The sequence below is a fragment of the Vanellus vanellus genome, assembly GCF_965231255.1.
Source record: "Vanellus vanellus genome assembly, contig: HAP1_SCAFFOLD_53, whole genome shotgun sequence".
NCBI lineage: Eukaryota > Metazoa > Chordata > Aves > Charadriiformes > Charadriidae > Vanellus > Vanellus vanellus.
Window position 1 is genome coordinate 80451 of NW_028128477.1, and position 12022 is coordinate 92472.

Below are 12022 nucleotides of genomic sequence, written 5' to 3' on the forward strand. Positions count from 1 at the left end.
CGTTGGATAAACTGAGGATAAACTGAGTCAGTGCGGGGGGTGGGGGTTGCGGGTGGCAGATTCAGCTCCCGTTCAGATGCCGACCCTTTGGGTCCTGCTCTGCAGTCGTGTCTGTGGGAGCAATGTGCCCAGGACTCCTCCAGGCAACTTCAGGACATCAACTATTTGCCTGAGGAGTCCTGTGGGGCTGCAGGGTGCTCTCCAGAAGGGCACAGCTCTCCCATAGTATCTCTGTGCTCCCTCGGATCCACATGGAGAAGACATCTCGGTGCTCAGGCCATGGAAATGCTGCTGGGCAGCTGTACGTGGGTGGCTGCAATGATCCCTCCTAGTCCCAGTCCGGGAGGGGAGAGATGAGAAAAGGCAATGAGCCTGTATATCTGCCCTTTGAACCTGCATTCCTCTCTTCTCCGCAGTGTCCTGCTTCTTTTGATGGCAACACCTCAGAGGGATCCTCCTCCAGCTGCAAGCTGCCAGCACAGGGCAGTGGAGAAGAGGACTGATGGGCAGAGCTGCTCTCCTCTCTCTGCACTAAGGGACTCTCCCTTTGCCTCTCAGGACCCACAAGACTTCACCTGGAGTGCATTAGAAATGTCAGGGATTTCAGCCATCCCAAACCGCTCCGAAATGTGGCAGGTACAACCAGAACAAAACAGAGAAAACAAAATCCCCTCTCCTCTGCTGTGCAGTTGGGCAAATTGCCGACAACAACACTGAAAAGCTCTTTGATATAACACGATTACATTTAATTGGAGACAGCCCTGCTGTCCTAGTTCCCCCTTGCTGCACAGCAAGGAGGACTCCTCGGGAGCCCATTGCGAAGTCCCTGCTCCCAGTGGCAGCCTCAGTCAGCAAAAGCTGGAGCTCAAGTGAGGGAGCTGCAGAGAGGTGCTCCTGAAAAGAGGGTCTGAATGTGGGGCTGCAAAGACATATGCAATCCATTTTGCCAGGAGAAGTCTGCTCTGACTCAGTACTGTCTTTTCCTCCTTAACAGATAGTCACAGATAAGAATAAGAGATACCCAGAGGCAGGAAATGTCCAACAGCAGCTCCATCACCCACTTCCTCCTCCTGGCATTCGCAGACACACGAGAGCTGCAGCTCTTGACCTTCGGGCTCTTCCTGGGCATCTACCTGGCTGCCCTCCTGGGAAACGGCCTCATCATCACCGCCATCGCCTGCGACCACCACCTCCACACCCCCATGTACTTCTTCCTCCTCAACCTCTCTGTTCTGGACCTGGGCTGCATCTCCACCACTCTCCCCAAAGCCATGGCCAATTCCCTCTGGAACACCAGGGCCATCTCCTATGCAGAATGTGCTGTCCAGCTCTTTTTCTTTCTCATTTTTATTTCAGCTGAGTATTCTCTCCTCACCGTCATGGCCTATGACCGCTACGTTGCCATCTGCCAACCCCTGCACTATGGGATCCTCCTGGGCAGCAGAGTTTGTGTCCACATGGCAGCAGCTGCCTGGGCCAGTGGGTTCCTCAATTCTCTCCTGCACACGGCCAATACATTTTCACTCCCCCTCTGCCAGGGCAATGCCCTGCACCAGTTCTTCTGTGAAGTCCCCCACATCCTCAGGCTCTCTTGCTCAGACTCGTACCTCAGGGAAGTTGGGCTAATTGTGGTTAGTGCCTGTCTCTTCTTTGCATGTTTTGTTTTTATTGTGATGTCCTACGTGCACATATTGAGGGCTGTGCTGAGGATCCCCTCTGAGCAGGGACGGCACAAAGCCTTTTCCACGTGCCTCCCTCATCTGATGGTTGTCTCCCTCTTTATCAGCACTGGCATGTTTGCCTACATGAAGCCCCCCTCCATCTCCTCATCATCCCTGGACCTGGTGGTGGCAGTGCTGTACTCGGTGGTGCCCCCAGCAGTGAACCCCCTCATCTACAGCATGAGGAACCAGGAGCTCAAAGAAGCATTGAAGAAAGGGGTTCAATGGGTTCACCTTCAGCAGCAGTAAGCTGCCCATGTCTCCTCACAGGCTGTCCCTACTGTGCTGGATAATAGTGAGGCCTTCGGTAAATGTGTCATCACAGCATCAGAACTGCCTTCCTGAGGAGCATCTCTGTAATAACAGGGCAGCTCTCTCTGTTGCAGGAAAATTGACATAAACTAAGAAAACGAAATATAAAATGTCATTGTAATTGAAGCAACCAAGGACACCTGCTGCTTTTCAAGTCCCCTGTACTGCCCCAACCCTATTTAATAATTTTCCTAATATGAAAATAGAGAAAGAGTAACTAGACATGATTTATCTATGACTCAGTTAAGGAACTACCACCAGACAATGTAGCATTGTTGAGAAGCAGGGGATTCCTGTCAAGAGAGTGATGAACCGTAGGGCGGGTCAGCGAACCCAGAAAACCTCTTGGAACTGCCAAGATCAGAGAAGTGGTTAAAGGTAATTCTGCCAGGGGGAGATCACGACCACTGACTCACTGACCACCTACCCAAATGATACCACCTACTCAAAAGAGAACAATGGAAGAAGAAGACAGAGTCTGTGCACTAATTTATATGGGAAGCAAAGAAATCTCAACCAATCCTTGAAGAGAATAACAATGAGTAACTGTGAATATATATATGAATTGCTTGAATATGTAAACATCAATGCATAGAAGTGGAGTCTTTTGAAGCTAAGTTGTGCTCCCGTTTTGGGCTGAGCACCCCATTTCCGCGCATTAATGGAATAAACTTGGAAATACCTCTGCTCTGTGTGTTATTGGCTTGCACACCGTGTAACAAACCCAGATTTGGGATATCAGGAGGGTGTCATACTGAAGTGAAATAGATCTAGTTTTTTCTTTGAGGCAGCAGCAGAAGGAAGATGTGCAGTTCCGTGCGGTGACATGGAGCTAAATAGAGGATTCAAATGAGTTTATGGGCTGAGACATCTTTGGCATCTGAGGAGCATTAGGAGGGCTTTGGAAGAAGCTGCACAGGTTATGGGGAACTCACAGCCCTTAGGAAAACCTCAGAAAATGACAGCCTTGTGTTTGAAGAAATAGTGAAGACAGAGTCATCAGTAGAGCTTGGGACAGCATGGGGTCAGAGTGGGGTGGGGAAGCAGGGGTGGTGGTTGGCATCTGCAGAGAAACAGCCACAGCCTGTGGGGGGTATGGCCCCTTTGTTGGGGCTTGGACCCCCCAACAGAACTGAAATCCTTGTCCTTTTGACTATGGCTGCGGTCTCTTCCACTGAGGCCCCCGAGACCACTCCAGTTCCTTACATCAACGGGGCCTTGTTGCCTCCACCCCACCCTCCAGAGAGCCTGAGAGGTGTCCTACCACTGTCTTGCCCTTGGCATCACACACCCCTTCATCTCAGTGCTCCCAGGAAGAGCCCTGAGCTTCCCGTGTGGGAAAGGATCCCCATTCCCAGGGTGTGGGGGTCAGTGCTTGGACATCCCGCTTGATGAGACAGGTCAAGGGCTTTCACAACCACTTCCATGTTTGATTTTCAACCTGTAAGCAGTGCCTCTGACTTCCTGCTTCACCAGCCTCCAGGGACAGTCCCTTTTCTGGTCATTCCCTCCAAGGTCTTTTCAGGGGTGGCCCTCAGTGCAGCCCACTGACATGCTCAGAAACTTGGAGCTTTGCTGCTGCCTTTTACTTCTCAAGAGGCCAGTTCATTAACATGCAAAATGCCCTAACAAGCCAAGGCTCTGAGCATAATTTTCTTCACTTTACCATTCGTATTTGAGAGATTTCAGAAGTGAAATGATTTTAAAAATGAAAGAAAAGAAAAGAAAAAAGTTTCCTTTTTCTTCCACCTGTCTTTGTTTATCTGCTTACGCATTAAGTGATATCAGCAATTTCCAAATGATATTGAAACTGGACCTCTCCAAATGGAGGGTGAATGTGTAGGTATTGAGGTTTGGGCTGGACTGGCCACTCAGGCAGAACGGCAGATGCTCTCCCCTACCGAGGAGAGGCAGGAGAGAGAGAAAGGGACTTATGAGTTTGGAAGGACCTAAACTCTGTTAATGAAATATTAATAATAAAATAAAAAGTCCATAATGAAATATATACAAAACCATATCAAGCTCCCAGGATGATGATCACGTCACTGGCTGGCACTGGGGCAGTCCCAGACTGGACTCAGTGATGGATGGGAACTGGATTCCAGATAAGGATTCAGGATCGGGATCACAGGCAGACGAACAGACAGAGTCCTCCTCAGACACCGGTCATTGAAGGAAGCGAGCTGACCCTTTGATCCCTCAGCTTTTATACTGAGCATGACGCAGATGGGATGGAATACCCCATTGGTCAGTTTTGGGTCACCTGTCCTGTCCGCTCAGCCTCACAGGTGTGACCCCTCTGTGCTTTTCCACTTCCAACCCTCCAACGGGGCAATTACCAAAGTTCACTGCCCGTGGGTGTTATAGCAATAAGTATAAGCAAGAGCCTCTCTGCACACCGTGCCTGGGCATCAGCTGTAAACATAGGTCTGATCACTCTGAGAGAGCAAACACTGTCTGCACAATATGCAGTTAATTTCAGTAGTTAGAAGAGGCCCGGCTAAGAAGTAAAGGTACTGAACAAAATTGGTCCTGTTTTACCTCAAACCAGGAGATGGTGTCCATTCCTCATGCTGTGGGACGTCTCAGACACATGCAGAGCAGGGGAGACACACCACAAGAGTGGTCAACACCTCCGAGTGCGACTCACTCTGTGCCAAGTGTTAGAGGGGGCATGGACAGTCCATTCAAACATTGTTCTTACAATCACGGAATGGTTTGGGTTCAAGGGACCTTAAAGATCATCTACTTCCAAGCCCCCTGCCATGGGCAAGGACACCTTCCACTGGACCTGGTCTCTCAAAGCCCCATCCAACCTGGCCTTGAACACCTCCAGGGATGGAGCCTCCACAACTTCACTGGGACACTTGCTCCATTGCCTCACCACCCTCAGAGTCAAAAATTTCTTCCTAATATCTAATCTAAATCTCCTGTCTTCGAGTTTGAAGCCTTTACCCCTCGTCTGATCACTACATATCCCCGTAAAAAAGCCCTCTCCAGCTTTCCTGTAGGTACCTTTCAGGTACTGGAAAGCTGCTATAAGCTCTCCCTGGATCCTTCTCTTCTCCAGGCTGAACGACCCCAACTCTCTCAGCCTATCTTCATAGCAGAGATGCTCTAATCCTCTGATCATCTTAGTCAGCCTCCTCGGGACCCGCTTCTTCTTATGGACAGGTGGGGTCTCCCGAGAGGGGAGAAGAGGGGAAGAGTCACCTCCCTCGACCTACTGCCCATACTTCTTTTGATACAGCCCAGGATATGGTTAGGTTTCTGGGCTGCAAGTGCACATTGCTGTCTCTTGTTGAGCTTCTCAACTACCAACAGCCCTAAGTCCTCCTCAGGGCTGTCCTCAATCCATTCTCCACCTGGCCAGGATTTGTGCTTGGGATCACCGTGACCCACGTGCAGGACCTTGCCCTTGGCCTTGTTGAACTTCATGAGGTTGGCATGGGCCTACCTCTCCAGACTGTCCAGGTCGCTCTGGATGGCATCACTCCCCTCCAGCATGTCAACCGCACCACACAGCTTGGTGGTGTTGGACAACTTGCTGAGGGTGCAATCAATCCCACTGTCCATGTCACCAACTGTGACGAAACAGGAATCACGGAATCACGGAGTTTTCAGAGTTGGAAGGGACCTCTAGAGATCATCTAGTCCAACTCCCCTGCTAAAGCAGGATTGCCCAGAGCGCATTACTCAGGTCTGCATCCAGGCGGGTCTTGAAAATCTGCAGAGAAGGGGACTCCACAACCTCCCTGGGCAGCCTGTTCCAGTGCTCTGTCACCCTCACCGTAAAGAAGTTTTTCCGTGTATTTGAACAGAATTTCCTATGTTCTAACTTGTGCCCATTACCCCTCATCCTGTCACTGGGGACCCCTGGAAAGAGCCTGGCTCCATCCTCCTTCAACCCACCCTTTAGATACTTGTATGCCATAATAAGGTCTCCCCTCAGCCTTCTCTTCTCCAGGCTAAAGACTCCCAGCGCTCTCAGCCTTTCCTCATAAGGCAGATGCTCCAAGCCCTTAATCATCTTAGTTGCCCTTCGCTGGACCCTCTCCAGCAGTTCCCTGTCCCTCTTGAACTGGGGAGCCCAAAACTGGACACAGTATTCCAGTTGTGGCCTCACCAGTGCAGAGTAGAGGGGGAGAATGACCTCCCTCGACCTATTGTCCACACTCTTCCCTATGCAGCCCAGGATTCCATTGGCCTTTTTGGCAACAAGGGCACATTGCTGGGCCATGGATAATTTACTGTCTACCACAACCCCCAGATCCTTCTCCTCAGAGCTACTTCCCAGCAGGTCAGCCCCTAACCTATACTGGTGCCCAGCATTCTTCCTCCCCAGGTGCAGGACCTTGCACTTGCTTTTGTTGAACCTCATTAGGTTCTTCTCTGCCCAAGCTCTCCAGCCTGTCCAGGTCACGCTGGATGGCAGCACGGCCCTCTGGGGTGTCAGCCACCCCACCCAGTTTGGTATCATCAGCAAACTTGCTGAGGATACACTCTGTCCCCTCATCCAGGTCATTAATGAATATATTAAACAAAATTGGACCGAGTATTGACCCCTGGGGGACACCACTGGTTACAGGCCTCCAAGTAAACTCTGTGCTGCTGATCACAACCCTCTGAGTTCTGTCCCGCAGCCAACTCTCAATCCACCTCACTGTCACCTCATCTAGCCCATACTTCCTCAGCTTCTTAATGAGGATGTCATGGGAGACAGTGTCAAAAGCCTTGCTAAAGTCAAGGTAGATGACATCCACGACTTTCCCCTCATCCAGCCAACCATTTATAACATCATAGAAAGCTATCAGATTGGTCAAGCATGATTTACCCTTGGTAAATCCATGTTGACCACTTCCAATAACTTCCTATTCCTCAACGTGTTTGGAGATGACATCCAGAATGAGTCGCTCCATTACCTTCCCAGGGACAGAGGTGAGACTAACTGGTCTGTAGTTCCCTGGGTCCTCCTTCTTGCCTTTTTTGAAGATCGGAGTGATGTCGGCCTTCCTCCAGTCCTCAGGCACCTCTCCTGTTCTCCATGACCATTCAAAGACGATGGAGAGTGGTCTAGCAATAACATCTGCCAGCTCTCTCAGCACTCGCGGATGCATGCCATCAGGGCCCATGGACTTGTGAATGTCCAGCTTGGCCAAGTGGTCTCTGACAGGGTCCTCCTCAACTGAGGGAAAATCTTCCTCTCTCCAGACCTTCCCCTTTGCCTTCAGAGTATGGGATTCGTGAGGGACAGCTTTAGCAGTGAAGACCGAAGAAAAGAAGGCATTCAGTAACTCTGCCTTCTCTGTGTCTTCCACTGCTAGGGCTCCTGTCTCATTCACCAGTGGGGCTACATTTTCCCTAGTCTTCCTTTTTCTATTGATATACTGAAAGAATCTCTTCTTATTGTCTTTAACTGCAGTGGCCAAGCTGAGTTCTGATTGAGCTTTGGCCCTTCTCATTTTCCCCCTACGTAGCTTTGTTATATCTTGATAGTCCTCACTTTACCCTTCCAGTTCTCTCCCCATCCCTCAGGAGAGGAGAGTGAGCGAGCTGCCGGGTCGGGGCTCAGCAGACGTGTTTCCCTTTCCACTCAGTGCTGTAACAGTTCTGTGCGCTAAAATTTCTTTTCCATCTTGATGACGACAAATTAAATATCATTCATTTTATTCTTGTCCTTCATTCTTAGTTCATAAGACAGCTGTAACTTAAGAGCATTTAGATTCAGGCACGAAGTTTTTAAAACAGCCTTTTTCTCTCATTGCAAACTCCTTCCTATCATTTCATGGTAAGACCTCTCCACGGATGTTGCCCCTAATTTATTTTGGCGGTCTCTCTTTCCTCCATATTTCAAATTTGAGAGGAGTTTATTGTTTTACCAAGCAATGTCAAGGGACAGACCCCCAACTGGTGGAAAGCACAAAGCAGGCCAAATTTTTATGTGGTGGAGCCCAGTACACCACCATTATATTCATTTTGGATCTCTGCAGACCTGTCCCTTCAGCAGAGCGCCTGGAAGGGCTGAAGTCCCTCCATCTGCCCTTCGTATCAGCATTGAAGGTGAAATTATTCCACTCAAAGGTGGTGTTTTGATTCTCATCACAGCCGAAAACACTACACGGGGCAGGAGATATTCCAGGACACCTCAAGGGGCATCACACTCTTCTGGACCGAAAAATGGAATCTCTGGGGTCATGGCGTATGAACACTTGTGGTCAGGGATCTGGTCAAATGACCCAGCTCCATTTCTGTAATGGTGGTTGAGTTTGCTCAAGTAACCCCTGAGCTGATCCCCATCCACTGCTGGTTGTCCTCCTCCATGGGAGGGGATCACAGGGGGCATCCCCTCAACACAGGGGACATCCCCTGTACTCATCCTCCCTGCCAGTCTCTCCAGCAGGGCCTGTATTCCTCCCCTGCAGAGCCCCACGTGAGCAAGCTGTCCCACCACATCTCGTTGAGTCAGAACCCATCACAGTGGTATGACAAGCCGCAGGGCTCCAGCTCCTCCTGCCTGCCATCCACCTCCTCCTGGCTGGGCACGTTTTGGCTGCAGCAGCTCAGCTGTGGCACAAGGGTGGAGCACAGACTCCTCACAGGAAAGCCTAAGCCCTCCTCCTGACCAGAAGAACCATTGTACATCGAGCAGGGTTGGTTTCTTGTAAGGCTCACACTCTCTCAGAACTTTTGGATGCAAACCCTCCGGTCCCATGGACTGGTAAGGGTGCAGTTTGCTCAAGCAACCCCTGGTCTGATCCTCATCTACCGCTGGTTGTTCTCCTCCAGAGACCTGCCTCCAAGCACAAAGGCCTGGGAGACCTTGCTGGCGGTAACTGAGGCAAAGAGGATGTCAAATATCTCGATCTACCTGCACCTACGCTTACTAAATTGAACTGTTGTCCCACAATATTTCTGATTCTTCTTTAGCTGTTCCTGAAGTAGAAACAGCTCATCTTTTTGCCTTTGAGTCTCCTTTCAGTTTCAGTTGAGTTTTGGCATGAACCATTCCCGTGCTTGGAGGATACTTTCTTTGAAAACAAGATGCCTCCAGGCACACCATGAAAATGATTTGTCTGTTCCTCGGCTCTGTCATCATTGGTGTGAGCAAAGACCCCGGTGTGATGTGCTTTGTGTCCATGCAATGCCCACAGCTGTTGGGTAGAGAAGGGACAGACCTTGCCTCACTGATGGCGTCTGACAAGGATGCCTCTGACTGAAGGTATCAGTCAATGGCACGCAGGCTCCAAATCGCATTCCTGGCAATGCCATCTGGGGTGTCTGTCGCACACCCACCCTGAATGGGAATTGCTCTCCTCTTGGTTCTGTGCTGTCCCTGCCAGAGTTGGCATCTCAAGTATCTCTGTGGGCCTCCATTTAAAAATTAAATTGAGCATTTAGTTTTGACAGGCAACGTGGAGATGAGCATGAAGCAACTGCCAATCTAGTGAGTGGAGACCTGGTGAACACAACTGATGGAGAGAGAGACAGAGAGCCAGAGCTCTCCCTGTGGCACATGACTCCAGTTGTTCAAACGAATAACTCTAAAAGCTGCCCTGAAAATAATGAGTGGGGACATGTTCAGTGGCCACAATTTGGGCATCAGCTCTCCTTCCAGCTGGCCAAAGGAAATTCCCAGCAGCCTTTAAGAGAAGTTGCCCTGTCGCTATGAACTGCTCCAGTAGGGCTTGCAGTTGCCTGCACATATCTTCGTCCACCCCCGACACCTTAAATGTCACCAGGCGTTGTGTCTGAACAGCCCAACCCTGCCCTCCACCTCCATTAACCGGCAAGGGAGCTGAGGCAAGGAGCTCACGTGTAGCTGTCGATTTTGTGCACACCTGAAGACCTGAGGCAAGAGGAATCCCACCTCCTGTGGGTTTGTGCTGTGCGTGGGAGGGAGCTGAGCGCCCTTCTGGCCCCAGGACTACAAACGGACAAATGAGATGCGCCTATAGACTCATGTGCATCCCTTCCCTCAGCAGGGGTAAAGGAGATCCCTCCCAGTAGCTGACTGGGTGTCCTGTCAAATGATGGGACCAGGAAAGGTGATTCTCAAACGCAAAAATCTTTTCCTAATAGGAGAAATGACAGTGCAGGAAAGAAGTACTTCTGCCCAGCTGAGGGAGGTGACATCAGGGACTCCTTCAGGCTGTTTCCCACCAGGTTCCCCTGGAGCCCCAGGGACACCTCCAGGGAGCCCAGAGGGGACAGAGAGAGTGCCACCATGGGCTGGTCCTCTGCTGCTGAGCTGGGCCGGGCTGCTGGGACGGAGGGAGCTCCTGGCAAGCGGGCAGCGCTGCAGAGAGACAGCTCTGCCCCGGAGCAGGGCTGGGGGCACTGCCTGCAGGCAGCGAGAGGAGAGGAGCAAGGCAGAGGGAACTTAAAGGCAACTGGGAGCAGGAGGACGCTGAGAGATCACTGAGGGAGAAATCTTCACAGACTTTGACACAGTACATCTCTGGCTGCAGGGCAATGCAGCTCCAGTTCCTGCAAGGATCTCCTAAAACTGGCACATCCCGCAGCTTGTGGCATCAGTAAGGACAACTCTGACAGTTTCTCTGTTGTAGAGGAGGATGTGCTGCAGGTCAGGGACATTCCACTGCACCGTCAGAGGGACAAGAACACGATGACTGCCTTCTCCTAATGTCTGCAGGAGTGTAAAGGTGGATGTGCTTGTGTGGTATCCCAGGGCTGTCCTTGCCAGCAGGGTCCCTGCACCCCAGGGGCTGTGTGCAGGGCAGGGACTCTGCCGCCTGCCAGGGTCAGCTCTCCACCTTCCTGGGGAGCTCCCCACGGCGCTTCTGTGGGGAGAAGCTGTGGGTGGAAGGAGCATCCCCCAGCAGGGTAGGGTCCTCCTGCTTTTGAGGGTTGCTGCTCACAGGTCAGGGCTGCTCAAAGATGCAAATCACCCCCAGGATATTTCCAAGGGTTTGTCTCAAAAAGAAGATCAAAGCAGGAATCACTATGAAGATAAGGAGCTTTCCTGAGTCTGTCTTTTCAGTTTCCTATTCTGGGAAGGGCATGGGGGAAGAGAAAAGTGTACCTGGAAAAGGAGCTTTCAAGTTTTAACAAGTCACTGAGACTCCTGAAATTCAACTCTGAGAGGTCAGTAGATCTGCCACAAGCCTCCTAAGGTGCCTTCAGCCACTCCTCTGCCTAACGACAGCACCAACATCCCCTCTGCTGGACCTGTCAGGGTTGTCCTGACCTGCCCTTTTCCACCTGCAAAGAGGAACATGCAAACAGGCAGGTTTCTGCCCAGCCCAGGTGAGCGCACAGAGGTTGGGATGGGATTTGTGAGCACTCACAGGGAAAAGACATGGGACAGGGAAACACCTTCCAGGAGGAAAATCTCCAGGCAGCAGGGATATGATCAGGGAATGAGAGGAAACTAAAACCAGAAAGGTGGTGGGAGGGAGAATTCAGAAATCTCCATGTGATCCCCTCCAGTGCAGACCCCTTCCTCTGAGCAAGCCCCCTTGCCTCCTCTCCCACCCAGCAAAGCCTCTGCCCTCAGAGCTGTGGGGTCCAAGGCGTGAAACACCTCCTCTGCAGCCAGAGCTCCAGCAGAGCGCGGTGCAGCTCTCCAGCCGTGTGCCCGCTGCCCTCTGCAGAGCACAGGGGCTGAGAGCGACTGCCAGGCAGTGCTGGTGTCCGGGAGGTGACGTGCCCGGCTGGGTAAGGGTAAGGCTATCCTGAGTGCCCGGCTGCCTCTCCCACGGCCTCTCTGAGCTCACTGTGGTTTTCCTTCTTCCTCTACGGGTCTGTGCTATTGCTATTGCTATCTTGTTCTGGCTGTCAGGCTCTCTGGGGAGGTGGAGTTTCCGCTGCGGACACACACTGATCTTGTGTGTCCTTTAACTCAGCTGTGTCCATGGGAACAAGTGTCCCAGATTTCCTGGCACACGTGGAGATGTGTTCAACGCAGTCTGTAGGGCTGGGATATGAGCCGGGTCTTACTTAATGAAATATCATCATAAGGACAACAG

At 51.3% G+C, this 12022-nt stretch overlaps 2 protein-coding genes across 2 annotated transcripts in view; both read left to right on the forward strand.

Annotated features, from left to right (window-relative positions):
• The window catches only part of LOC309684316 (olfactory receptor 14C36-like), a gene marked incomplete at both ends in the record, with an annotated part of 204552 nt that overhangs the window by 46280 nt on the left and 146250 nt on the right, over nucleotides 1-12022 (forward strand). The window lies entirely within an intron of this gene.
• Nucleotides 1035-1970, forward strand: LOC309684319 (olfactory receptor 14A16-like; the record flags this gene model as incomplete). The annotated part of the gene is made up of 1 exon (XM_082500254.1): nucleotides 1035-1970. The coding sequence occupies one exon, from the start codon at nucleotides 1035-1037 to the stop codon at nucleotides 1968-1970; it is 936 nt and encodes a 311-aa protein (XP_082356380.1).